Below are 26,993 nucleotides of genomic sequence, written 5' to 3' on the forward strand. Positions count from 1 at the left end.
TTGCGACAGTGACAGTCTTGAAATATAAATCACATTTTAACACTTTAACCCAATATTTCGGGTTAAAAATATTTCGGGGAAAAAAAATTAAACCCGAAAAACCCATATGAGCCCAGGTTGGTTGGGTTTTTTCAAACCCTGGCAAATTGTGTACTGAAGCCTGGAGAAGCGAACGCAATTAAAAAGAAACTTAGCGCAAGTTGCGACTTTATACAAATTACGAATTAAAATAAGTGCTTAATGCAGTTTTCAATATCAAAAATTAATAACCATATGTGTGTTTATGTGGCTTATATTTTCTTTTTCCAAGCACTCTTGAGCACTGTAGAGTTTCAATTTAAATGGAGTTATTTCTGAAATAATAATGCAAGGTTTCTAAGTCACAAACAAATAAGTAATTGTTCTAATGCAAATAGTTATGAAATAAGTAGATAAACGTAAAATCTCTAAAAAAAGAGGTTCCAAAGTTGTATCTCGTGTATACAAATAAATAAACATAGATGAGAAAATCACATTTAACGTATTTTACTTTGGAATATAAGATATAGTTCACATACACGTATTTGGTGATACTGAATTGCATTTAGATGATCTATGGGAATAAATGACCTGGTGCTAACGTACTGTATGTTTCTGTTTTGCTCAATTCTGGTTTGATCAAGTAAGTTTGTGGTGGATAGCATCGTGTTCGTGGGTTTTCTCGGGATACTTCCGTTTCCTCCCATATTCTCATTCCACCAATTTTTCCATCATCATTAACTTGTCTAAATCATCCGTCTCCCTTAGCCTAAAAGGGCATAATCGTGGGACATTAAACTGAAAAATTTCATTTTGTGTTTTGCTCAAATGTAGTTGAAAATATATTTCTCAGAAGATTTAATTTTTCTTCGATATATATATTTGCGCGAGCATTTGGTGGTTGGATTACAAGATTTCTTATGTGGGTGAATGAGATTTGTATGTGAATATATTTGATATAAAGAATCTCACGGAGAAGGTGACTTGGCTGTTTAAATTTGGAAATATCATTTGGAAGGCTAAGAATTTTCATTATAATTCCCACGAAACTGGAAGAATCTTCTGACTATGGGTGCAAAAATAACCTCTACTTTGACCAAACTTATTTAGGGCGCCTCATGAGAAAGGGCTTAGCGAAATTGGAATGGACTAAATATTTTGCATAAGATGTGCATGAATTGGGATGAAAAGAAATTATTTGACTTGGTCTTGACGTTGTGAAAGTTATCTAGAGGCGAGGTTTATGTACATCTTATAGAATCAAACTTACACAAACAAGTAGCGTGAAACCAAAGCGTGTATATATATTTTTAAAATATTTTCCATATATATATCATATTCTTCCGTGTGAAGAACGGTTACTTCTGGGGCCTATTTCTCAAAACAACTAGTCTTGTAATCTGTTTTTTACAAATCGTAAAGTATTATGAAGCAGAAATACTAGAATTACAGTAAAAGTCACATCTAAATATTAATGCTAATACCTCTAATTGTCCTGATTGTATAGTATATGCAACTGTAAAATGATTGATTTTGAGAAGTTTCACACAAGTATTACAGGACTCGCAGTTTTGAGAAATAGGCCCCTGATAGTACTTTGTATTCCGAAAAACATGAGCACGAGATTTTACGGCAATCTTATTATTTTCCTTTACTTTCAAATATGTCTCTCTAGCTATAGAGCTCTAAAGCAGATTTTCGTATGTTTACAGTTATTAAAAAATAAATAAATAAATAAAATATTAAGAAAAAACCTCCATGTGTTTTCACATTTCTAGTTTTATCACTTTACATATTCCATACTAAATCAGATGCAAGTCGTTCTGAAATTTTGTTTACAAGTAAATTTACATTCTTTTACTAGAAAATTGAGTGGAAAGATTGTGAAGATTAAAATATTTCGAACTTGCAAACATAGTTTCTTTTTCTTGCAATTAGGTGTTAATAATTTCTGTGTGTAAGTCAATTCCTTTGTAATTCACTTTTTAATTACATCGTATCGACACTGCAAATAAAGATTAAACGTAATTGCAATCTTGAAATTTGTATTCTTGCAAAAGTAAACATTTGACTGAGTTAACCAAACTCAAAAAAACATTTTGTTCATAAAGGGATGAGGAATTGAACAAATATTATTCCTGTAATCCATATCACGAAATATATAACAGAACTAGGATCATTATACATTGAATAAATTAACATAGCTTTGCATAGCTAAACAAATACAGTTTTGTATCAGTATACATTAAATAAACAAACATAGCTTTGCATAATCAAACAAAAACAGTTTTGTATAACTTGCCAAGATGTCACTTTCATTTGTCTAATATTTGCCTACGTACTGGCAACTCTATATTTATTTGTCATAAACTGCACACTTATTTATATAAGAAAGTAAATGTAATAATCAACATTTTTAAAAAATAACAAAACAGTGACCTTTTTGGGAACAAAACTACACATATTTATAACTTTTTCTCCATTTATTAAAAAAAAAAAAAAAAGTCACACAAATTCCTCCTCATCCGAATCGTATCCAACTAACTCTGGATCAATTTTTAAATGCAGTATCAATTCTTTTAATGTGATATTGTGTCCTTGAGCCTTCGTTTTATCAAACAACTCACGTAGTGCCTCTTGGCTCGCTTGCTTCCATGTAGATATTAACTTGGTCAAATGTGTTGCATCATGCTGAAATAATAATAATAATAATATGATATTTAAAGCTCAAACAATATGCCACATATACAGAAAGTTGTTTGAGATTTATTGTTACGAATTCGATCGCTAGGTAGCAGCACGCGTAAATACGTCAGAGAAATTATTGTGGTAATGCGAAAGTTTTGTGTTGAATTAACAGGGAAGACGGCTGTTGTGTGTGAGTGATTATATGGCTCCGAACATTATGTTCTGTTGTGGGCTTTATTTCTGCCCTTCCCGACACTTTTTAGTTATTTATACCCAAATAAGTAAACAGAATATTACAAAAGCAGGGATGTTATTTTCAGAATTTCGCACTACATTTAGTGATTTTATAATTGAACTAATGATCTAATATGTACTTCGCCTACATATGCACAATTTAGTGATGTTCACGTTTGATGCACATAAATGAAAGGAAATTGTTCTTGAAATGACAGAAAAGTATATACGCTGTGTATTGTAGTTCTAAAAGAATGTCGAAATGTGGATTCTTCTTTCCACTAAACATATTCTGTGATTGACCGTAACCAATGATGGGAAATGACTACAGATAAACAGCGAGTAGGTAGCTTTCTAAAGAAAGTGAAGAAATAACCATTCGATACGTTAACATTTCGTCACGCACATAGTCAATAACTACCATATTTTGCATGTTTCCAGATGAATTTATAGAAAGAGAGAATCATAGTGTATGTATCAGCAAACAGATGCACCAGAGACCAAGTTTTCCTTGTTGAGAATGCGTCTTTTGATAATACCCAGAAGCGTCTGTGTCCTATCCATTCGTTTTTAACTACAAAAATTTCTGAGCTCACAAATTTCTCATTAAAAAAATTCCATACGAGATTTGTAATATGTGCATTTGTACTTTCTGCCTGTGCTAATACCTGAACGAATTTATGCTTCTAATCAAATTATCAATAAACGTGTACGATGTCTCTAATACAAATTCAGATGAATTTGCATCGAATCGGGGGCATCACACAAGAGGTAAGCAAGCATACAGCAACTTCCGGGCTATTGATACTGAGTCCTGCACGATTGAATTTCGTAAATATCTGAGTCTCTGGTATACCTCTGATATGATACAAAACGTGCATTTCTTGGTGCGATTTGAGAAGCCACTGGCAAGCAATAGCAAGGGCAGTACAACGTTCCGCCGCGACCGTAAATCGCATAATTGCGCAAGATTTATATCTGGTAAAGAAGCATAAAGCTTGAATTCATATGCTTTATTACCTATCATGGAAAGACGAACAGTCGAAACCCGTCATTGCAGGAAGAAGGAGGGGGAGATGGTAGTGACTCTGGATGAGGCATGGGTGTATCAGTCAGATTGTGATAAAAAGAAGCTCATGTTCATCCCTGCGATTCAAAAGGAAGCTTTTCCACGCGGCTTTATGATTATTGGTGGTTACTATTATAATGGTAAACGTGATCTATGCAGATTGGGTGGCAGAGGAAGGATAAAATCAATGCAACTTATTACCAGGTTAACATTTTGGAGCCACTATACCGTAACGATATTCTATCTCTATACAGCAGCGATATATATCACGTCATTCGTCTAAGGCATCCAGTCATACGGCAAAATCAATTATGACGTACATGAAGCGGATTGTATATGAAACGGAAACAAATGTAATTCCTTTACAGACACTTCTGTGAAATACCTTGATATATACCGCACTGATTTTTGTCGGTTCCCGTTGTTGAAACATTTCGACAACCGCGCACTCTCGTCGTCTTTGGAGAGTTCAAGAGGAATGAACAGACTTGATCAAACCTTTTTTCAACAGTCTCCTTCAATGGATACTGACATACAAGGCAATAGTTAACAGACAAGACATACACCTCGAGCGTAACAGCTGGTAGCATCTTGGTATTTCTTAAGCTGGTAAGGGAGACAAATTCGTTACCATAAATCTAGGATTAGGATTAGGAATTAGATTTCTGGGCTTTCGGCATCTATGTCAATGTTAGCCTGTCACGTATGATATTGACGTCCCTCGGCGATCACACTATCCGAGGAAAGAGAAGGAAGAAAGGAAGCGCCCTGGGACCTGTATGTTAGGTACCATCCCGGCATTTGAATGGTGTGAATGAGGAAAACTCAGGATGACTGGCCTAAAAAAGCTTTTACACTTTTTCGACCAAGTGTTCCCACTGGGAATCCAACCCGGGACCGTTCGTACCGTAAATCTAAAACAACTTTCTGAATAGATATTAGAAATATGTTTCGGGTTCAAATTTTGAAAATCTATCTCTACATACCGCTGAAGCAAATACACAGTCGCTATAAATAAATTACAAGGCTTTAAAACGCACTTTTCTCTAAACCAAATTATCTATATACATAGATTCTGACTATTCGAACTTTCAAAGGATATTGGAAACGAAATTAATCATTATTAGTTCGATCTGTCGTTCAATAATTTGACTACTTGTGTCTTTTGAATGCAAAGGTGTCTTCACAAATGCATACATTTTAATTAACATGAATATATATATATATATATATATATATATATATTTATGAAAACTATTACAAAGGATCCAGCACTTTTCGTATGACAAAGCGGTTTCCGTTAGATTTCTTAAAGGTGTCACATTTCGATTCTCCACATTTTTCTGAACATAAACCATAATGGAGACAATCCCCGAAACATCCTTCTTAAGGCCTTAAATCAGCCCTGCCCACGGCGAGCAGATAGTGGAAACTCTCCTCGTGAACGCTCACGAGCATTCTACGAGCAAATACCATTGTTCGTGCTTCGTGGATCTTCGGGTTTTGTCCTTAGAGGAGCGGAAGTGTTGTCAACCTTGGCGGTAATCACTAGCTTACCAAAAAAAAAAAAAAAAAAAAAAAAAAAAGTATGTATGGTAACTGATTGCCATTTAGTGTAAAGTGTTTTTTTACAATGTGGTAACCGTTAATTATAGACAATACAAACTTGTAACAGCAATCAAATGATAAACTATGTACGTTCCTTTTCTTCTTTTTTATTTCCTTTTGTTAAAGAGGGATGTGGGTTTGTTATATCCGAGTGTGGGTTTGTTATATTATGTTGTTTCGCTTTTTAGGAAAAGAGATAATCTGTTGATAAGAAAAAACTGTAGCACTTGTTTGTAATTATCTAAGTATATCTCCAGAAAATTAGCTTATGCATGTATGTGTGTACGAATAGGCTTAGCAAGGGGTTGGTTGTGGAGATTAGAAGCCACTATTACACTATCAATAGGAAGAATAGTATTTCTTACTCCACTTTTAAAGTTACTTTGATCGCAAAGAATCAAACAAAATATTAAGAGAGCCAAAGAGATTTTCCATTTTTAAGTGTGACCGTTAGTGACTGCAGTTAGTTTTTTTTTTTTTTTTTTTGTTAACAAGGAGTGTCTTTTTAATAAGGAAAAATGTATTGTCCCTGGCTGGTTGCTTGCCGGTGGCTTGTTAAAAGTGAAAAAGAATGTTAAATCATTTCAACGACTGAAGCTACACGCTTGTCTTTCTTCGATAGTTACTGACTGATTTTGAAAGTCACAATGTTGTAGGCCTACTGTAATAGCGTAGGCCTACTGTAATAGCGTAGGTCTACTGTAATAGCGTAAATTCGAAAGGAAACGTTCCAACTGAATGATACGAGCAATTATTCCCAATGTCTTGAACATGAAACGTGGGTTGCACGGATAACGCTTAAAGTAGGCTGGACTGCACTGGAATTTCCTTCCGGCAAATTAGTGTTTGGTCGAAACTCGGTTCTTCTGTGTAATTGTCTCTTAACAACATTTGAACATTTCTTTTAGATAAATAACTAACTAACTCTATGGTCTATGGAACCCGAAGGTTCAATGCCGCGTTTACAAAGTATTTCCACTAACTTATGTCCTTAGCCAACTGGATCCAGTTTCTACTCTGTACTCTTATTTCTGCAAGATCCATCTTAATATTGTCTTCCCATCTACGCCTAGGTCTTCCTAGTGGTCTTCTTCCAATTGGGTTTTCAGTTAAAATTATGAAAGCGTTTCTAATTTCTTCCATTCTGGCTACATGGCCTGCCCACCTGAGCCTTCTACACTTCATAACCCTAATAATGTTAGGTGAGCGGTATAAACTATGCAATTCCTAGTTATGAATTTCCTCCAATCCCCATTTTCATCCCTCTTTGGTCCGAATAATAATAATAATAATAATAATAATAATAATAATAATAATAATAATAATAATAATAATAATAATGCGTATTATTATTATTATTATTTTCAACCTCCCGTCCTTCTCCTATCAATCTAGCAACGAAAGGCGTTTACAACTTAGCAAACGTGAAGCGAATGACAAATTACAGACCGAGTGCTAATGTAATACAACGTCACGAATTGTGTAAGCAAGCTAAAAAGGTCTGAAACAATTCGTTTCCGATTTTTGCAGTCGTTTTTACGTCTGTAAGATGACATGTTTAATATTAGTTTCTTTCTTTCTTTCTTTCTTTCTTGTTCATTTGTTAGTTACTTCAACGCTAACTGTAACCTCTATCATGCGTCTTCCTCAACCAAAAAACGTACCAATTTTATTTCCTGCAGTGTTTTCGCGTCACTGCTTTCGAAATGGGGAGGGGGAGAGCACACCTGCACATTTCACGCTTGCGTCTGTTCATGCTTATCATCGTGCGAATTTCTGGCCAGGCTTGGCCATAGGTTTTTTGCCATCATGTGTGGTTGGCAACACTTATCGGATGCAGTGGAAGAAGAGAAGCTAGCAGCACCTGTGCTCACCTGTTCTTATCTTCGCTCGTGCCCGCTCACGCTTTGGCTCCGGGAGCCAATTCATGGACAGGCCTGCCTTAAATAGTTTTTTTTAAATCAACTAATCACTTTAACTTCAATAGTGTCTTTTCTATATAAATGCCACTTTGATTTGACTAATCATCAAAAAATTGAGGTTTAAGATAACTTAATTAATCAAATATTTGGATCGTTAGGTTATTAGTTTTAGTTTTACACTAAGCGCTAAGTAGATGTATTATTACAATTTTCTGCCCACTCCCATTTTTAAGTAGTATATATATATATATATATAATACATAAACACATTTTACGAAAAATACTATGCCAAATCTGCTATTAAATTAGATTAAATTATGAATGATTATAAGATTTTCGCACAAAGTATTTTATAGATAAAAATTATCACATTTTGTAATTCGCAGACGAAATATTTTCTACATCATTTTTTTACTTTTAAATAATTTCCATAAAATTACTTAATTAAAATTGAGCGAACCCTATTTATACATGATTTATATATGTATATATATTATACAAATACACTACGTATTTCTTTACGGCAAAACAAAACATTTAAAACTAACAAATTATAACTTTATCTATATAGCATATAATGTATTTAAAAGCCTTATACATACTCTTTCCAACGCCGTTTAAATAATTAAAATCTATCACTAAATAGCGAAGTTATGGTTTTAAGAAAGAAGGGAAAAAGCATTCAGTTAATAATGATTGCATTTCACAATACTGAGGTTGATGTGGATAAATTATTAATAGAAATAAAAGAGAAAAGAAAAAGTATAAAAGATTTACTTAATAATGTAAGGAAGAAATGGTCCAAACTCGAAGTAATATAAAATCGTGCAAATCAAAAATTGCTGATCATAAACCGGATTGCTGATCATTTAACCGGACAATTTGGAGGAGCCATATTGTAATTTAAATATATAAACCCACAGGAAATTGCTAAAATTCTACCTCTATTTTCTCAAACACTACATTTGGATAATTACACACATACAAAGAAAAGAGAGTTACACTAAAAAGAAACAAAATCTTCACTTACGATAATTACAAATGCGCAAATGAGATTTTTTTTTTTTTTTTTTTTTTTTTTTGTAATACCACAATTTGAATCAAAGACACTACAAACGCTTCACTTATAAAATGAAATTACTAAAGATACCTCTATTTTCTCAACGCTACTTAGATAAACTATATATATATTTATTTGACAGCTAACTCCTAAACCGCTGGATCGATTTTGATGATTTTTGGTTCACGAATAGTTCATGGCCTAAATTAGGATTTTATCATATTATTGACTCTGGAAGAAGGCAGCAGTTCTCCAGTAGCCAAGTTGGCGGAAATCATAGTGACTGGTACGGCAACTTGGACATTAGTCCCAGGCGTGGTCAGAGTGACTTTAACGGCTGGGATACTGCGGGGTGGAAGGCAACGGGAAACCACCACTCTATTTTCCCTAGTTTGTTGGCAGCAAAAATAGAACATATGAACAATGGTCTTTCACAGGTCAAAATGTAGTTCTGGAGGTAAAATATCCCCCCATTCGGATCTCCGGGAGAGGGATGGCTTGGGAAGGACTATTGGACGAGAAAGTAATAATGGGGGGAAGACAGACAGAGAAAGGAAGACAGGGAAGAGCAAAAGATTTAGGATAGGGACATAGAACGTACGTATTATGTTACAGGGAGGAAAATTAGAAAATCTTAAAGAAGAAATGAAACAAAATAATTTAGATTTGGTAGGCGTTTGTGAAGTTAGATGGGAAGATAATGAGGTATTGAACAGCGAAGGATATAGAATGTTTTACTCAGGTAATGAAAAGGGCGGTCATAATGGCGTAGGAATAATTCTTGGAAAGCGCTTAAAGGAGAAGGTAGTGAAAGTAGAAGTTATTGATGATAGAGTTATGATGTTAAGACTTAAAGGGAAAACGGAGGATCTAGTGGTGATATAGACATATCCACCGACGACTTCGCATGCAAATGAAGAAGTAGAGGAAAATTATGAGAAAATAGAAGAAATTATAGACAGGGAGAAGAAGGTTGCATGCATAATAATAATGGGAGATTTCAATGGAGTTGTGGGAGAAAAACAGGAAGGTAGTATCGTAGGCAAATATGGTTTAGGCGAAAGAAATGAAAGGGGAGAGGGACTGGTGAATTTCTGTAGACAGAATGCACTAGTAATTGGGAACACTTGGTTCAATCAGCACAAGAGAAGAAGATATACATGGAAATCACCAATAGATGGCGGAAGATATCAGATAAACTATGTTATGATTCAGGACAGGTATCGGAATAACTTCAAGAACGCGAAGACCCTTCCCGGGGCTGATATTTTCTCTGATCATAATCTTGTGCTGGCCGAAGTAGATATTCAACTGAAAAATGTAGGCAGAAGAAAAGTAGATAACAGTTGAAAAACGAGAAAATAAGAAATCTTTTCATTGAAAAATTCGAAGAAAAATGTTCAAACGAGGAAAGGATAGGCGCAGGTAGTAACATATTAAACGTTGCTTACAGCAGGCTGCAGAAGAACGTAGGTTACCGCGAACACAAAACTGCTAAAAAACCATGGGTTACAGTGCAGATGTTGCAGAAAATGAGGGAGAGGAAGATGTGGAAACAGGTTGATACAGAAGAGGGCAGAAAGATGTACAGAAAGTTAAATAATGAATTACGAAGAGAAACAGACAGAGCGAAGAGTTTTACAAAAGAAAGTGCGAGGACATAGAAGAATTAGAAAGAGTTGGGAAATATGAGGAAATGTACAAGGAGGTGAAATCTATGCAATTTCGGAGGAAACAAGGGGGTATTATGATGGCAGTAGAAAATAAGAATGGGAAGTTAGTCAGCGAGAGAAATGAGGTCATAGGAAGGTGGAAAGAATACGTTGAAGAATTATATGAGAGTAGGGATAGACCATGTAGCCTAAATGTTGAAGTAGAAAATGAAGTAGGTGAGGATGATAAAGGATTTAGTATTCTTCGGAATGAGTTTGAAAAGGCTATATCCAATGGAAAGGCAACCGGAATAGATAACATACCAATCGAATTCGTTAAAAATATAGGAGACAAGGGAAAGAAAGAATTGTTGCGACTATGCAATGAAATATATGAAACAGGAGAATGGCCAAAAGACTTTCTGAAAACGATCATGATACCGATGGCTAAGAAATCGAATCCAAAGAGATGTGAGGATTATAGAACTATTAGTCTCATATCTCATGCAGCTAAAATTCTGCTCCGAATACTGAACAGAAGGTTATATGGAAGAACAAATAAAGATGTTGAGGAGGAGCAGTTCGGGTTCAGAAGAGACAAGGGCACAAGAGATGCTATTGGATTATTAAGGGCGATCGGTGAAAGATTTATAGAAAAAGGGAAAGAGGTGTATGTTGTATTTATTGATCTAGAAAAGGCTTTTGATCGCGTGAAGTGGGAATTGTTGTTGGGAGTTCTAACAAAGATAGGGTTGGAATGGAACGATAGAAGACTCATAAGAAACTTATACATGAACCAACAAGTTAGTGTTAGGATAGGGGAAGAACTGACGGAAGAGAGTGCAATTGGAAGGGGAGTTCAACAAGGATGCTGCCTCTCGCCAACACTATTTAATGTCTATCTAGAAGAGATAGTGAAAAAGAGCCTACATGATGATGATGGCATTTCGGTAGGAGGTAGAATGATTAGATGCATAAGATTTGCAGACGATATGGCGCTTGTTGGTTCATGTATAAGAATCTGAAAAGAAAATCAATAAAATGTTACAAAAAATGAGAATGGGCTTTGAAGAATATGGGATGAAAATAAATGTCAGAAAGACAAAAGCCATGGTGATTGGAACGAAGGGATCTGTGTCAAATATAAAAGTAGGAGGGGAGAAAATAGAACAAGTGAATAGTTTTCGATACCTGGGTAGTATTCTTAGTAATGACATGAAATGCGAACGTGAAATAAAAGCAAGGATAGGAATGGCGAAAGAAGCCTTTAGGAGGAAGAAAAGTCTGTTTTGTGGGACCTTGAATAAAGAGTTGAGAAAAAGACTCATAAAATGCTCGTGTGGAGTGTTGTACTGTATGGGGCGGAAATGTGGACATTACGCAAAGGTGACGAAAATCGACTGAAAGCCTTCGAAATGTGGGTGTGGAGAAGAATGGAAAGAATTAGTTGGGTCGAGCGCAAAACGAATGAGAATGTGTTAGAAATGGTGGGTGAAAAAAGAACACTTTTAGATATTATTAGGAAGAGGAAGAGAAACTGATTGGGACATTGCCTAAGAAGAGATTGTATCATGAGGGACGTCCTAGAGGGTATGGTGGAGGGAAAGAGAGGGAGGGGGCGAAGGAGACTACAATTAATGGATGATATTAAAACAAAAAGATCATACGCGAAGACGAAAAGGTTAGCGGAGGACCGTGGAGCATGGAAGCTTCTAAGCTGCGGCAAGTGACCTGCCAATAAAGGCAGAATACCTATGATAATGATGATGATATTATTGACAGTTACTCTAAAGTAAATCTATATTCGAAGTATATAAAAGCAGTAACTTACTACATTTCGGAAAAGTCATTGAGTAATTAGCTTAACTGTAAAAGTTTAATGAAAATATTTTTTCGTATTCGATTCAATATTAGAAGATTGCGAAGTCTCTCCATTACATGAATAAAAATATTGAAGTTGCCTAAGTTTCGAAATTGATGTAAACTCGAGGTTATTAATATATTCTTTACTTTTCTTGTAGAATATCAATATTCCAAGTACTATTAATGTTATTTGGAAATCATAGACGTTCTTGTTTAATTTTCACGATTAAAAAATGACGTTAAACGTCCTAATTTGTCGCCGGAGCTGCTGTGTCTGTTGCAGAGCCTTTGCCAACAGCGCCTCCAATACTCCACGCGCTCTACCCAACTGTCAGAAGCCAGTCTCATTGCACAAACAATAGTGTGCACTCATAGTTTTGAGGGTCATTGCGATGAATAAAACATTTTTGATGAAAAAGTTGGTGGTGGTGAGAGAAGTTTTAGGGATGGAATGGGAAGTGCAAAAATTTTACGAATTTTTATCATTACACTTCACTGATATGTATATCATATGAGGGAAAGGTATTCAAGTATATTACAGTAAACCTATTCTCCCCGGCTAGTTACATACACAAAAACAAAAGGGAGTTGCATTAAAAAGAAGATCGGAAACTCACAAATTCTTCTTGTATATCTGGCGGATTATGGGACATTATCATGTTAGAAAGGTCCTTTAATCGTAAAATCTATTGTTAGAAAGCGAATTGGCAACTGGAAATGAGAGTGAAAAAAGAAAAGTATCCAACATTTCATTTCTTCCCAAAAATGTCCATTTAATAAAGCAGTTTTTTTCTTTCAAATATCTGGCTCCTGATCTTGAGGATCCCAGGAGAATTATTTCCCTGGTGTGTTTTGAGAGAATCTCAAGGGATCTTCACTCAAGACGACTGGCCAAGGGATTTGAAACGTTAGCGTAATTTGGGAATTTATTCCTATTCTAATTATGTAGAATTTCCCACCTCCTTGTTACTCTACAAAATTGTCTATTTCCTTCTTTCTAGAAATCGAAATACAAGTTAAGCGAGTGCCAATGGGGCAGTGACCCAAGAAACGCAGTTGGTGCTTCGCGGATTCACTTTGTGCGAGACAGGTATTCCATAGTTTGATTTGTACAATAGAATATCAATGCTTAAAGTGGGAATACGGCTTTAAATATATGTAATTTTTTTTCCCAATAAAACTCACCGGATTTTTTTTTAAATACTGTTTCTCATAAGGCACCTTCGTCGTATGCGAGCGTCTTCAGATAGCCCCACATAATAGTCAAGTAGAACCAAATCTGGTGATCGTGGAGGTCATAGGCAAGGCTACCCTAATCTATTCATATGCCAGTGTACGTCCGGTTTAAATGCCGGTAAACAGGTCTGCTAGTGCGCGGGAGTCTCTCGTGTATTAGCTATCAATATCGTCGGTTTTGAGGTAACACGTATGACCCAAATATAAAGTGCCATTTAACATGACGGAACTAGGTGCCTTCATGGGAAAAAATACAAATCAGTGCGATATTTGAAGTGATAGAAATCAGCAGATGCTACACATATTAAAAGAACTTATTTGTAAGAACATGAACAATAATAAAAAAGTAATTTACAGTATTTTTAAGTCTAGACAAAGCATTTGACTCCGTATCTGAGAAAATTTCGCTATTAAAATTTGAGAAATATGGAATACAAAATATAGCATTTTCTTCATTTAGTAGCTACTTAAACAAAAGAAAACAGTCTTTTCTTAAGATGGGTCAATCCATACAAAGTGGTCCAGAGGTGGTTGCTCGACCATCTCCGAAAATTATAAAAAAATTGAGTGTGGTGAACCTTGTGTATGAGAAGGTCAATAACATCATTCACGTTGTATGTACAAGTGTTCCTGAATGGCGGCCATCTTTTTTGTCGGTGGAGTGCCAATTTTTGCATTTGCAAGCGTTTACGAACTACAAGGAGTCCATAAAGTCCTGCAGGAAAGTAAAACTCTATAATTTGGAAACCGTTACGTTTAAGTTTATAAATTTTTGGGGTTGTTCTGGCCGCAATGCTCGATGACATTTGCGCTGGTAATCACGTGACTTAAGATGGCGTCTATTAAAGAAAAGGCACAATGTGTTTTGTGGTTTGCGGAATTAAAATCTTGCGTTTCAGTGCGGAGAAAGTTTCAAATAACGAATGGAAAAACACCCCCAGCAGAAACAAGTATCAAGAGGTGGTACGAGAAGTTCAAAGAAACGGGAAGTATCAGATTTACCACGCAGTGGAAGGCCAGGAACGAGTGACGATGTGATTCACACGTTGCAGGACAGCGTAGCCAGGAGTCCAATGAAGTCTTTTAAACGTAGGTCATTGGAACTGGGAATACCGAAGATAGATCCTGCTCTCCAGTTGGACGATACGTATCGTGGGTGCAAATGGGAGTTAACCTCCTTGCCATATAGATGTGGTAATGATCATGGGGCTAGATGAATGATGTTATTGACCTTCCCATACACACGGTTCGTCACACTCAAATTTTTATAATTTTCGGAGATGGTCGAGCAACTATTTTCACCATTTTTGGACCACTTCATATGGATTGACCCAGATGCATTTAAGGATTCATGTTACCAAAAGACTGATGGGTATGAGTCGTTCAGTAGTCGAGTGCTAATCTTTGGTGCAACGGGTCTCTGGTTCGAGGTTGCTCGAGGTTGATGTTTTCATCCACATACTCATTCCACCAATTATTTCATAATCATTTATTTTAATCAATCATCCGCCTCCTTTAGCCTAACGGGCATAAACGTGGGATGTAAAACTAAAAATTTACTTTGATTTTCTTTGTTATTTACGCATATAATATTGGGAAATTATTGAATATATACATATATATAGTGCTAAGTCTACTCATAAATTATAATGACAGATAATAATCACCTTCTTAGTATATAGGTTTTCTCTTTTTCGTGCACTAATCTTTTCTTGCTTTGCTTTAATCCTAGTCCTCAAGGCAGATACTAAACTTTCTAACTTGTCTTCGGGCAATGCAGAATATTTCTTATATATTTCTTCTACGTTATCATTCAAAGCACCTGATACTTCTAAAGATTTAACTTCGGTCTTTGTATCTTCCACATGACACTCAGTACTATCAGTATAGTCTTCAGTTTTCAATTTCTTCACGCTTGGAGTATTTGCTTCCTGAAACACATGACATTCTCGTATAACGTTTGGAGAAACAGGTTCTAAAAACTTATTTGTATTGGGCCCCAATGCTTTTATACTTCTTCGTAGTCCAAGAGGTCTACATGGAGTTAACCGTGCTTTTCCTGTGGAAGACGGTGGTGTAAACGGTTTATTGACGAGCGAAGGCGATCGGAATTTGGTTGCTGGATTGCATGGACTTTTATCTTCCATTGCTCATGTGTTAAGCGGACAAGTCAGTCGTTACAATACTCATTCATCAACCTGAAAATAATAATAATGGATAGATTAAAGTTATAAATCTAGTTAAGATAGTGAATGTTAACAATCTAAATCGCAGTTTTCGAATAACTATCATGAATAAAAGGTACCATAACTTACGCGTTTTCTTAAAATAAGTTTTAAAAATCCATTATAACAATTAAAAGCTAGTGTTTTGAAAATCTATGTTGTATTTATTGTAATTTATGACTGTTCCCGATAATTGTTACGCTAGTTACTCTATTAACCTTCTGAGAGGAACACGTGTTTTAATGACAGCCATTATGTGGCTCCGAACTGGATCTCCAGTAGAGACAATTGAATCGAATGAAAACCAGAATAATAGTTTCAATTCCTATTATAAGTATAGTCAGCATTATACACTTAAGACATGCATTTCAGACTGAACTATTCTCAAGTCTTAAGTGTAATTATAAACAAAATGGATCAGATCTCGTTTCATATAGCCTAGGTGCTGCAAAGGAAGTTACAACTCAACCAACCAACGGCTACAATTAATCTTCCTCGAAATATGAACGAATAAAAAAAATCCCGTTTCCTTATATCGATTCTTCAAAGTAGATGTAAATAAGTGTTCTATAGAAAATTAAAAATGTGTATACATTTAAATAGAATATATGTGAATCAGACTACAACATTCCAGCTTGCCTCACGACTAAGACAAATTTCGGCAACTACTAGAAGGATGCTTGTACCCGTCTAGAAACTCAGCGTTGACTAAAAGTAAATAATATTTGACATAAACCACGGGGAAAGTTTGGTATATCACAATTCATATTCACTACTTTATAGGCAAAATCAGATCATTTAAACACATAATATTATTGGAAGTGAAAAATTAAAAAAAAAAAAAAAAAAAAAAAAGACTAAATCTGACTTTTGTATCGGTGCGCTAACCATTCTAGAGACAAAAGGGCTCGGAAGAAAAACCTATTTTCTTGCTTGAGAAGTTTGGACTTTTAATTTATTATTTTTGAATATTTCAAATTTAATGAACAAACAACACTAAATTTTAGTTTTCTTTTCCTATTAAAACATGAAAACACACTTCATTACTGCATTCTGAATATTTACGGGGTGTTTCAATAGAACATCGACAACGTTTGGGAGGTGATTCCTGACACCAAAATAAGACAAAAAGTACAGACCAACCTGGGTGCACAAATGCTTGCTTTCAGTTACATGCTGCCGAAACAGGGTTGGCAGAAACCATGGTTTTTATTGAAAAAACCAAAAAAACATTTTTCCGGTACTTCCGCAACGATTTTTATAGAGGTAGTTGGTGAGTACTTCAAATTATATGCCTATAGCCAAACTGTCGCTATAAAAGTTGTTGCGTGAGTACCGCAGGATTCTGAAACATATATTTCTGGATAGTGCACATATTAGTTCCTAAATGAAATCTTGACCCGACTACGGTAGGTCCCATAGTTTTGGAGCTATGGGCCTTTAAAGTTCATTTTTTCATGTTTTCGGCATCCTGTAACTCCGAAAGGAAGCATTTGTGCACCCAGGTTGGTCTATATTTATTGTCTTGGTGTCAGGATTAGGGATGTAAAATACCCGGGTATTTATTTAAGCGGGTAAATACCCTGGGTAAATACCCGGGTATTTACCCAAAATGGGTATTTTAGTGGGTATTTTATGTTTCTATTACCAATAAATGGATTTTATTATTGTCAATGAAAAATATAATGGTCATTTGTATCACCTGCAACAGGAGCACTAAATAACCATCTAATTAATTATTTTTTCTAGTAATTAAAGAATGAATTTGATGTTTATTAAGTAACACAGTACAGATTTCCTAGCTACTCAACATTATTTCTCTTTCTACTTACACTAAATTTTCTTCTATTACCCTTGGCGGAAAATTATTGTCCATTCTATGCTGTGAATTCTTACTTCAATGTGCCACTGAGGCGTCCAATCAGCTGCACATTAGAATTCGATAGTGGACCAAACCAACACGAAAATAAAAATTTATGACAAAACATGACGATGACTAAAGAAACTGCAGTCAGTTGTCACCAAACTAATCATACACTATTATTAAGTATTCTGTCTGTCACCAGCTCCTGGTATTAATGACAAGGAATTTAACTTCTGCCTTAGGTTCGCGTCTGGCGAAACTGCTTTCACCATTTTTCTCGATTTTCTCGATCACCATCTTCTTTTATCTTCTAATACCGTCTCCAGCTTTCCAAGTCACCGATGAACACACTACCTAAACTATTTAAGTTACAGCAGGATCTCTATAACTAAAATGAACAACCACTTTTTCTTTTGGTTTACCAAATTTATTAATCGCGGAAAATGAATTATTAATAATTACTTTCCTATTTTAAGGATTTAAAGTTTACATTACCATAAAAAATTTAATAGTACTTATGACAGACAACTTTTTTAATAATTAGAAAACTGATATTCCAAATACAGATGGTTATTTTCTTCACTCAAAATAATGTTATTTTCGTTATTTTATCAATAGACAATGAGATGTCCTGAATTGTCAAAAAAATGGACCAATAAGTTTCTAATATTTTACTCCTGATTTACTGAATTAATAAATTAATACTGTTTAAGAAACTACATTGTAAGAACTAAGTTGTTGATACAGTTATATCAAAGTAAAGAAACAAGACTTTAGTAAGTAGCCTAGCCTAATAACCTAGAAAATACTTAGAAACTAAATATTTACCTAAATTGCCATTCTGTAGAAGTAATTGTATGATTACAAAAGCTGTAGAATAATCAAAGTAACCAAATTTAATAAATTGATAGATCAAATTATTTGCTAAATATGCCGTCGAAAGAAAATTATAAATAAAATAAGGAATAACAGTTCATAAAACACTTAAGTAACTAATTCCTGATTTTTAGAAGTGTTCACTAATTGGAGTTTAAGAATAATGCTTTGTGAAAGTATTTATTGGCATAGCATACTAATAATGCTATTGCAATAAATACTTTTAAAATATTAATGTGATAAACAACGTTAATCTGTATAGTAAATCAGTGAAGGAAATATTTATTCAGTACAGAACAGCAATTAACCTCTACCATATTTGGAGCACTACTATAAATAAAATGACCAAAAATTTTACCGTCCTATTCAGAATCAACCGTAAGATCAAAGTCGGAATTATCACACAATTCTTCAGTATCAACATCACTATCACTCGTTTCTTCATTTTCTTCTATGTCACTCATTTCTTCTGTATCCTCTTCCAATATGTCTGGTGTTTTGTTCTGTTCCATGCCAACAGCTGGTGACTTTTTCCTTGATGACCCTGGTCCTGAGTGTTGCATCCGTGAAACTTCAGATAATTTCTTATTGAAAAGCTTCCAGTTATATGAAAGATATTTTAGTTTTCCTGTCCTCTTCGATGATAAACGATTTCTGGTTTTACTGTAGATCCATTAAATGTAGAGAAAGTTCTTTCTGTGGCAGCAGATGTAACCGGAGCACTAAGGATTCGAATGACGACATCAACTAATTCAGTGATGCTTCGAAACCCTCTCCACCAAAGCAGTGTGCTCATTTGTTCCACTCCGTCCCACAAAACTTCCTTGCCAAAAGTCCTTCATGTCCCTACAGTCAGTCAAATGTGCTCTCAGTAAAACAGAATTAAATCCCATTTGTTTTCCAACTTCACAAACGAAGTTTACTTCATCAAGCAATTCTTCAGAGGTCAATTTGCAGCCCTGGAAAGTGGGACGGGGAGATCTGAGTCAGATAACTTCGACCCAAGCCGAATTAACTTCTTTCTTTAAATTTTTCCATGATTGAATGCTCTTCTGTTTTCAAAAGGATTGATGATGGTAACTGTTCTATCAGAGTTTGATGAAGGCTCTGGAATTTTGAGTGCACAGTGTGTATCTGAGGCTCATTTTACTCGAAGCAATTAATCAAATCCACTATAGGTTTCAAAATGGCTACAAGGTTTTCAATACAAACCGAGAATATATCATCAAGAAGTCTTTTCTTGATTTCTGAAGGTAATGACGATTCCTCACTCACAGCGAGCGCCTGAAGTCCAGTTTTATTGACAAGCAAACTTTGGAGGCAGTGTAAATGGATTCCCCATCTTGTTTTCCCAAGCAACTTTAACGAAATTGTAACCCATTTCTCCCTTGAGATTTGTGCAAATAGTGTTTGCAAGTGATGGCTAAGTTGGATTGTTTTAACAACATCAATTACACTTCCCAGTAATGTCTTTACAGATGGACATCCGATTATGTCAGAACAAAGCAAATGGAGAAGATGAACAAGACAACCCAAAGATACTATACTAGGATATTTCTGTTTTACTAATTTAAAAGCTGCTCTCATGTTGGACGCGTTGTCACCTATGATTACTAAAAAAAATTTCAGGGTTATATTTTTACAGAACTTTTACAGAATTTTTTATATTCTGTTTTTACAGAACTTTTACAGAAATTTTACAGAACTTTTACAGAAATCAGAAATAAACATGATTATTTTTACAGAAATTTTTTTCATAATCTCTTCAGACAAGTAATGTGCATCATGTTTATTTTCTTTCGACAACACGAAATCAACAAAAACAGGTTCAGGCTTTGAAATGACGAAATAAATGATAGATTCATTTCTCAAGTTACTCCCAACCGTCACACTGTAAATGTAGGTTTCCTGATTCCTCTAATTTCTTTTTAACTTCCCCTTGCATTTCACTGTATTGAGCGTCCAAGTAACTCGTAGTCAAGCGATACCTTGATGGGAGAACATACGAAGGAAGAGTTTTCTTTAAAACTTCAATCCACAAAGGGTGATCAACAAGTGACAGGGGACACCCATTAACGAAGACCGCTTTGGCAAGGCTTTCGTTCAACACTTCCTGTAAGACTTCGTTATCGTTCTATACGTTGGTATTTGTTTTAAGAAAGATCAAGATTTTATCAAAAGTCCTAAATAGTAACGTTGAACCTAAGAAGCCATAAAAAATTAAGAAATGTCTGTATTTGATGAAAAATTAATGTAATGTTTTTTTTCTTCAGCATTTCTTCTTATAATAAATGCGACTACATCAAATATACCGAACTCACTTTCTCCTTTCATGATAAAACTACTCTAAAATGTCCTTTTAAGTTCGAAACTAGTAGACATAAGGCTCAATCTTTTCATGATTAATTTTAACTCCATAATGTTTGACTTGGAAAGATTTTGATAATTTTGGTCATTTTTATTCAACTAGTTGTAGCCTCTGATATGTAATGCTTTAGATACATGATCCAGCTTTAGTTTGTCTTCTATTTGTGTGTCGGGTGTCTGAGTTGTTTTATGAGAATTTTAAAATTTCAAAATTTTACATTTCGTGAAAAATTGTTGGATTGAAGGAGTCTCGAAACATCTGTTCTCAAATAAAAAATACACAATAACTTGATAGGGTTCTTGAAAATCGGTGGCGTATCAAGACTATTTAAAACTGGGGCTGTCTCCCAAAGATTCATCAAAGAGGGTTTATATATGATTTCTATGTTTGGACAATCTCAAGCTTGAAGTCATACTACAATTTTTTATTTTTTTTAAGTCTTGGTGAAACTAATTCAAGTTTAAAAATCGTTCACGCTTTGGTGAAGAAAGGGCATAGGTGGATTAGTAAAATAGCCCCAGATCAAATCTTGAGACGACAAGTGGGTGGTAATGAAGGTACCCCGAGGAGGCATTAATCCCTCAAGTTTCAACTCTTATTCTCCACTCTGATTTATTCGTAAGCAATGACGTAAAATCGGAAAAGTTTTGTGAATTATTTCTCAAGATTGGCTTTATCGATGTTGTTCAAACTTAGATGTATGTATAGGTGTACACGAGGGCATCGTCTGAAAATTGTAACAGCTTACCCCCACTATTTCCTCCTTTCAAAAAATTCGTTTCAATATTTTGATCTCATCTTTACCTATGATGATTACCTACGAGAAAAAAATAAAAAATAGGTTTTAGATGTCGCTTTAATCTAAAATAAATCCAAAATTGTATCGCGGGTGCGCCATGGTCAAAATTGCCTGCAAAACCGCACCGCACTTGAACGGGGTTAAATGTATTATTAATTTGCATATTTATAGTGAATGAACGGGAAATCACGCTCGAGAGACCCTAAAATCCAGAAAAACTTCACCGGTATGGTTAACAATTCTTAAAACTTCATAATAGTTGAACTTTCGTAAAATACCCAATTTTTGAGTAGGTAAATACAAAAGGGGTAAATACCCTGGTAAATACCCATTTTTTATTTACCTACCCACTGGGTATTTACCCGACCCACATCTCTAGTCAGGATTCACCTCCCAAACGTTGTCGGTGTTGTTTTGAAACACCCTGTATAAAGTTCAAATATCAAGCATATAATGGTGTAGAGCTAGTACACTAATGTTCAACGACAAAAATGTTTTAGTGAAAATTTATTAGTTTTAGTAGTAACTGTTTTGATAATGTAACCACTAAACCACCGTGGCCTGCTATCAGTCCTAATATTGCCAACTCTGAGACATGTTAATTCTCACATTTACATTTTTTAGAACAGTAATTTTGTTTTGCTTTCAGTCTTTGAATTTGTTCTACGACAGCGTCTTATTCTTGTTTGTAACATAATGCCATTTGTTTCTTCTTTACTTCTAATTGCTTAACTTCAGCACTTAGTTTTTGTTTTTCACCTTTGATTTTACTTTCCTCTTACTTTTCTGTTTAAAGTATTCATCAAAGCGTCTCCGAGCTGAATGAACTAAGAAAAGTATTCTTCGATCAACAGGAACAGATTCTATACATCCATAGTACATAACTGCATCATGCACCCGCCTCTGTGCTACCAGAGAATCTTCGATTTGGTTTCCTACAATAAGTGTCTTATTGACTAAGAACCCGTCGTCCACTGACACATTGCCGTAGTATGAAATTAAACATTTTCACAACATTCCACAAATCAGAATTGAGTTGAGTTGATGTTAGTTTAGCGTCCCTTTCAGCAGCGAGGCTATATGAAACGTGGACCTACTGATTAACGTGGAATCCGAAGCACATGAGCTCCCGCCGGGAATCGATCCCGGGTCTCCCACGCCAAAGGCGCGTATGCTAACCGCTTAGCCACGAGGGAGCTCTTCCACAAATCAGAATATTCTTGTTTCTTGGACATTAATTTTTTAAAGAAGCCATCTAATCTGATGCTGCCCACTTTCTCTTCGTATTCTCGGAAGTCGTGAGAACCCTGAATTTCAGTACAAAAAGACATAAATTGACATTTTTTTTTCTCAGCTACAAATCAGATATTCTGTTATGCTCATGCAGAGTTTGTAGGATGTATTTCATTCTAGTTTTTCTGTAGCCTGGGGTTTAAAACTGACAGAGCGCGTACCAGTTTGTATTTCAGAGAGCTTCTTTCCACAATCTTCTTGATTGTGTCCAGCAAAAAGGTTTGACAGTAAGCCTGAAAGCTAGTTTATCTTTATCTGATGTTTTCAGTTCTTTCAGTAGTTTTTGTCTTAAAACCGATATCCACGAAAATGACAAGTCATACTTCGATTTAGCTTTTACATGATCAATTATTCCTCTCTCCCAGACACACACAGTACCTAACTCCCTCAGCACGAAATAGTAACATTGCATCACTGCCATCATGGTGGTAACATTGTGGTCCAATTCACATGTCAATTTGTACAACTGACAAAGAGGAAACTATGTTAGATTGAAAAAAAAGGCACGAAGATGACAAGTCATACTTTGATTTAGCTTTTACATGATCAATTATTCCTCTCTCTCAGACACACACAGTACCTAACTCCCTCAGCACGAAATAGCAACATTGCATCACTGTCATCATGGTGGTAACATTGTGGTCCAATTCACATGTCAATTTGTAAGAGGAAACTATATTAGATTGAAAAAAAAAGAATGTTACACTAGCACATTTACGTTCCCTGACTTTCCATGACATTTTACGTAAAATGCATGATTTCCCTGACTTTACTGAATGTGGGAACCCTGTCATGGCTTCCTTAGGGACTACTACGCAGTTACGAAATATACAGTGTCGATGACTTTTTTTGTAGTACCCCAGTTTACGGATATATGACTGAATTGATATAAGTACTTCTTTAATAAAGAAATGCACGCCTAGTGGCTTATGAATTATTTCTATGGGAGAAGCTCCATTCCTAGATTTACTTTAGGATGGCCTAACTGTTACTGGGTATAAATATAGCGACCGTACCTACGCCACATGTTCCTCATGGTACTAAATGCATTACGTGTCAGACATCATTATCGTTATAGATCATGGCCTAATACACTGTATTCACTACAAATTCAATGCATCATGACTTCCTTATGGAATATTACGTGCTTAGAAGGATACATTTCGAATTACAATTTTTAACATTAGGGATATCAAACGAAGATCCGAATATCTTTTGGGGTAAACTTTACAATACACGCTCCAGCAGCGCATCGATAAGTAGGATTAGGAGGCTTTAAAAGGGCATAGTATAGTAGAGTAAGAGGGGTAGGAACGGGTCGGCTTAAAGTTGGAAAAGTTTTGAACCGTTTTCATAAAAATAAGAGTGTAATTTCTTGTTCCGCGTTAACAGAGTATTGCCGGATCAATTTTAGAAAATTTACCAGATGAATGGATAATTTATTATGTGTGGAAACAAACTGAAACTACAGAAAAGAAGAGGAACACCTAACCTAACCAAAACCTAATCTAACCTAATTTAGTACATTTTCATATTTTTTTTTGGATGGCTTATAATACCTCCTCTAAAGTTGTGCAACACAAGCCATGCATTTTATGATATATAAAATATTTTTCGTTTATACGGATACCCACTGCCGCTGACGTGCCTGCTCCCTACGGACGCCCCCTTCTGCTACGCTCTTGCCCTGACTCGGTTAGATAGCATTTGACTTTATTATGGCCACCTAGCTTAAAGTCGGTTTGTGCTTTATACGTTTTTATGTCACACGTCCACACTGTATTTCGAACAGTAATCACTACCTATGTGCTAGGGTCACAACCTAGTATTTTTGGGGAGAAACTAAGACATTACTCGAGCAGACGATTCTACCAAATTTTGACACATTTCTTACATTTTCAGGTTAAGTTAGAGCTTTTTATGTTTTAGTAGAACATACACAAAATGAGGAGCTTCATTACTACTTGGGGATTGACTTCAGGAGGGCTCAGTATAAATACAGCATGGCCGTATGGCATAAAAACTACAGTGCATTAAAACATGAACCAACTTGTGCTAGGTGGCTACTAAAAAGCACGAATGCTATCTAACCGAGTCATGGCAGGAGTGCAGCAGGGGAGAACAATAATTAGCGGGGGTAGGTTTGTAGGGAGCACAAGTGTCAGCTACAGGGATATATGCATAAATGAAAATAGTGGAAGAGCACTTACACAAACAATACTTTCACAATCAGTCAAAAATCATCTCAATATGCTGTGCAGCGACAGTAATTACTTATATAAAAAACTCTTTCCTTCAAGAGAAATGTTCCAAATCGTATTTTACCTACAAATTTTCTAGGCATATTTTTGAAATTGTGGGACCAGAATATTTTGCTTAAATTTCATGCCTTCTTGCTATATTTTCTGTACTTTTTGATTGTTTTGGTAGGATGGTGATTTTAACTGATTTTGGCCTCAGTTCCAAAATTATCTCATTTTCTATTTGCTAGAACCGTCTGCTCGAGTGAACCCTATATTAGTATAGGGGTCCAGCATAATTTTCGACAAAATGATAGACTTATGCTTATTTCTCTTAATAGTAAGTTAGTTCAGGTTAATTTAAGATAGTTTAGGTTAGGTTTAATACAATCTAACAAACTAATCTAACCTAACCTAATATACACGAAAACTACATTTTTTTTTTTTTTAGAAAATATAGTTGGACTTCTCCCGGGTCAATGTTCCGTTAAGGGGGTCCAGTGTCTTTGACACCACTTCTTTCTATTGATTTTCGTTTGATTACATAATATAACGTTATATTAGGGTAGGTTAGGTTAGCTTAGCTTAAGGGAGTCCAGTGTAGTTTTGGACCCCCTCCCGCAAAACATTGTGGGGTATGTTTAGTACAAGGGGTCCAGAAGCACGTAAAAAACACAAAATTTACAGGAGAAATAAGTGATGCAAGTACTTAGACGTAACATAACGTAACCAAATCTAACCTAACGTAACCAAATCTAACCTAACCTAACATAAAATAACGTAAGCTAACCTGAACTAACCTAAACTAACATAATATTAGTAGAAATAAGCGAAATTTTAGGCATATATTCCGAAGTTGGGCGTCCGCTTTCGTCAAGTTTTTTCACTGTTATCTCCTTTCCACACTTTCTGCAATTTGTTATTAGGTTCATTAATCCGTGCTCTTCACAAACTTATAAAAGATTTTGCTCGTTATCAATGTATTCCTTCACAAATGTTAAAACTGCTAGTTCATTGCCCTTGTACATTCGCCATGTTGGTAACATAAATGTTAGTTTCTTTCCCACAATGCAACTGTTCGGTTACCTTGCGCCAAGTATTATATATAACAAATAAACAGATTTTTCGAGACTCTTATATATTATCAAGCACACAAACGATCAAATTATCCATATATTTCCTGTAAATTTAAAAAAATTCGCTGGAAACGGACGCCCAACTTTGGAATTTAACCCAAATTGTATCATTTTTTGGAAAATTATGCGGGACTCCTACACTAATATAAAATAAACTAAACTAACCTAACGTACCCTAAACTAACCTATCCTAACTTAAACTAACCTAACCTACCCTAAACTAATCGAATGTGAACAGAAATTACCAAAATTGTAACATTTTTTAGAGAAAAGAGCTGGACCTCTTCTGCTAAACATAGGCCAACATTATCCCTGAAACTAAATAATATTTCTTACTTTTCGATTTTCATGTTACCGGCGATACAGCAGCACTGCCTTCATTACTGAGTATACCAGCTGGAGCTGGCATTGTAATGTCAACCCATATTTTTATGTTGTGTATACCTCTTTTGAAGTAACATTGGATACTTCCGTACGTTTTACTAATCTATGGTACCACACAGTGAACTGGCACCAAAAATATTTTTCTAATGAACATAATTTCTATACGCGAATGATTTAAATGGAAAGTAATCCAGTCTGAGAATTTATCTTTATTATGATACATAATATAAGATTCTTATATATTCTGTTATTTAATACTAAGATTGGCATTACACATTACCGTTTATAATTGTTACATAAATATATAATTCTCACCCATTCTCTGTTTCATTCTACTACTACACTACCCCTGATTTTACGTTAGTATAATTTTCAACCTTTATAAAACCGCGCTAAGTCACGACCTCGTTCAATTCAACGACCGTTCAACAATCTACAGTGACAAAATCAAACGTAAT

General features: G+C 35.2%; 1 protein-coding gene across 4 annotated transcripts; it reads right to left on the minus strand.

Annotated features, from left to right (window-relative positions):
- Window positions 1-1,723: 1,723 nt before the first annotated feature.
- Window positions 1,724-26,993, minus strand: LOC145666748 (uncharacterized). Of its 4 annotated transcripts, none has more exons than XM_081734292.1 (3): window positions 26,851-26,993; window positions 15,018-15,548; window positions 1,724-2,709 (listed from the first exon to the last, which is right to left on the minus strand). In XM_081734292.1, exons 2-3 carry the CDS (start codon window positions 15,495-15,497, stop codon window positions 2,524-2,526), a joined length of 666 nt encoding a protein of 221 aa, XP_081590418.1. In that variant the 5' UTR covers window positions 15,498-15,548; window positions 26,851-26,993; the 3' UTR covers window positions 1,724-2,523. The 4 variants fall into 4 exon arrangements, with proteins under 4 accessions (XP_081590418.1, XP_081590421.1, XP_081590419.1 ...); XM_081734295.1 differs by having other exon boundaries at window positions 26,913-26,969; XM_081734293.1 differs by having other exon boundaries at window positions 26,816-26,964.

Source organism: Thermobia domestica, chromosome 12 (genome assembly GCF_964235325.1).
Source record: "Thermobia domestica chromosome 12, izTheDome1.hap1.1, whole genome shotgun sequence".
Classification (NCBI taxonomy): domain Eukaryota; kingdom Metazoa; phylum Arthropoda; class Insecta; order Zygentoma; family Lepismatidae; genus Thermobia; species Thermobia domestica.

Coding starts and splice junctions, on each gene's coding strand:
- LOC145666748 (XM_081734292.1), bottom strand. CDS start 15,497: ATGGAAGATAAAAGTCCATGCAATCCAGCAACCAAATTCCGATCGCCT. Junction 2,710..15,017: donor AAAACCTATATACTAAGAAG/GTGATTATTATC, acceptor TTATTATTTCAG/CATGATGCAACACATTTGAC.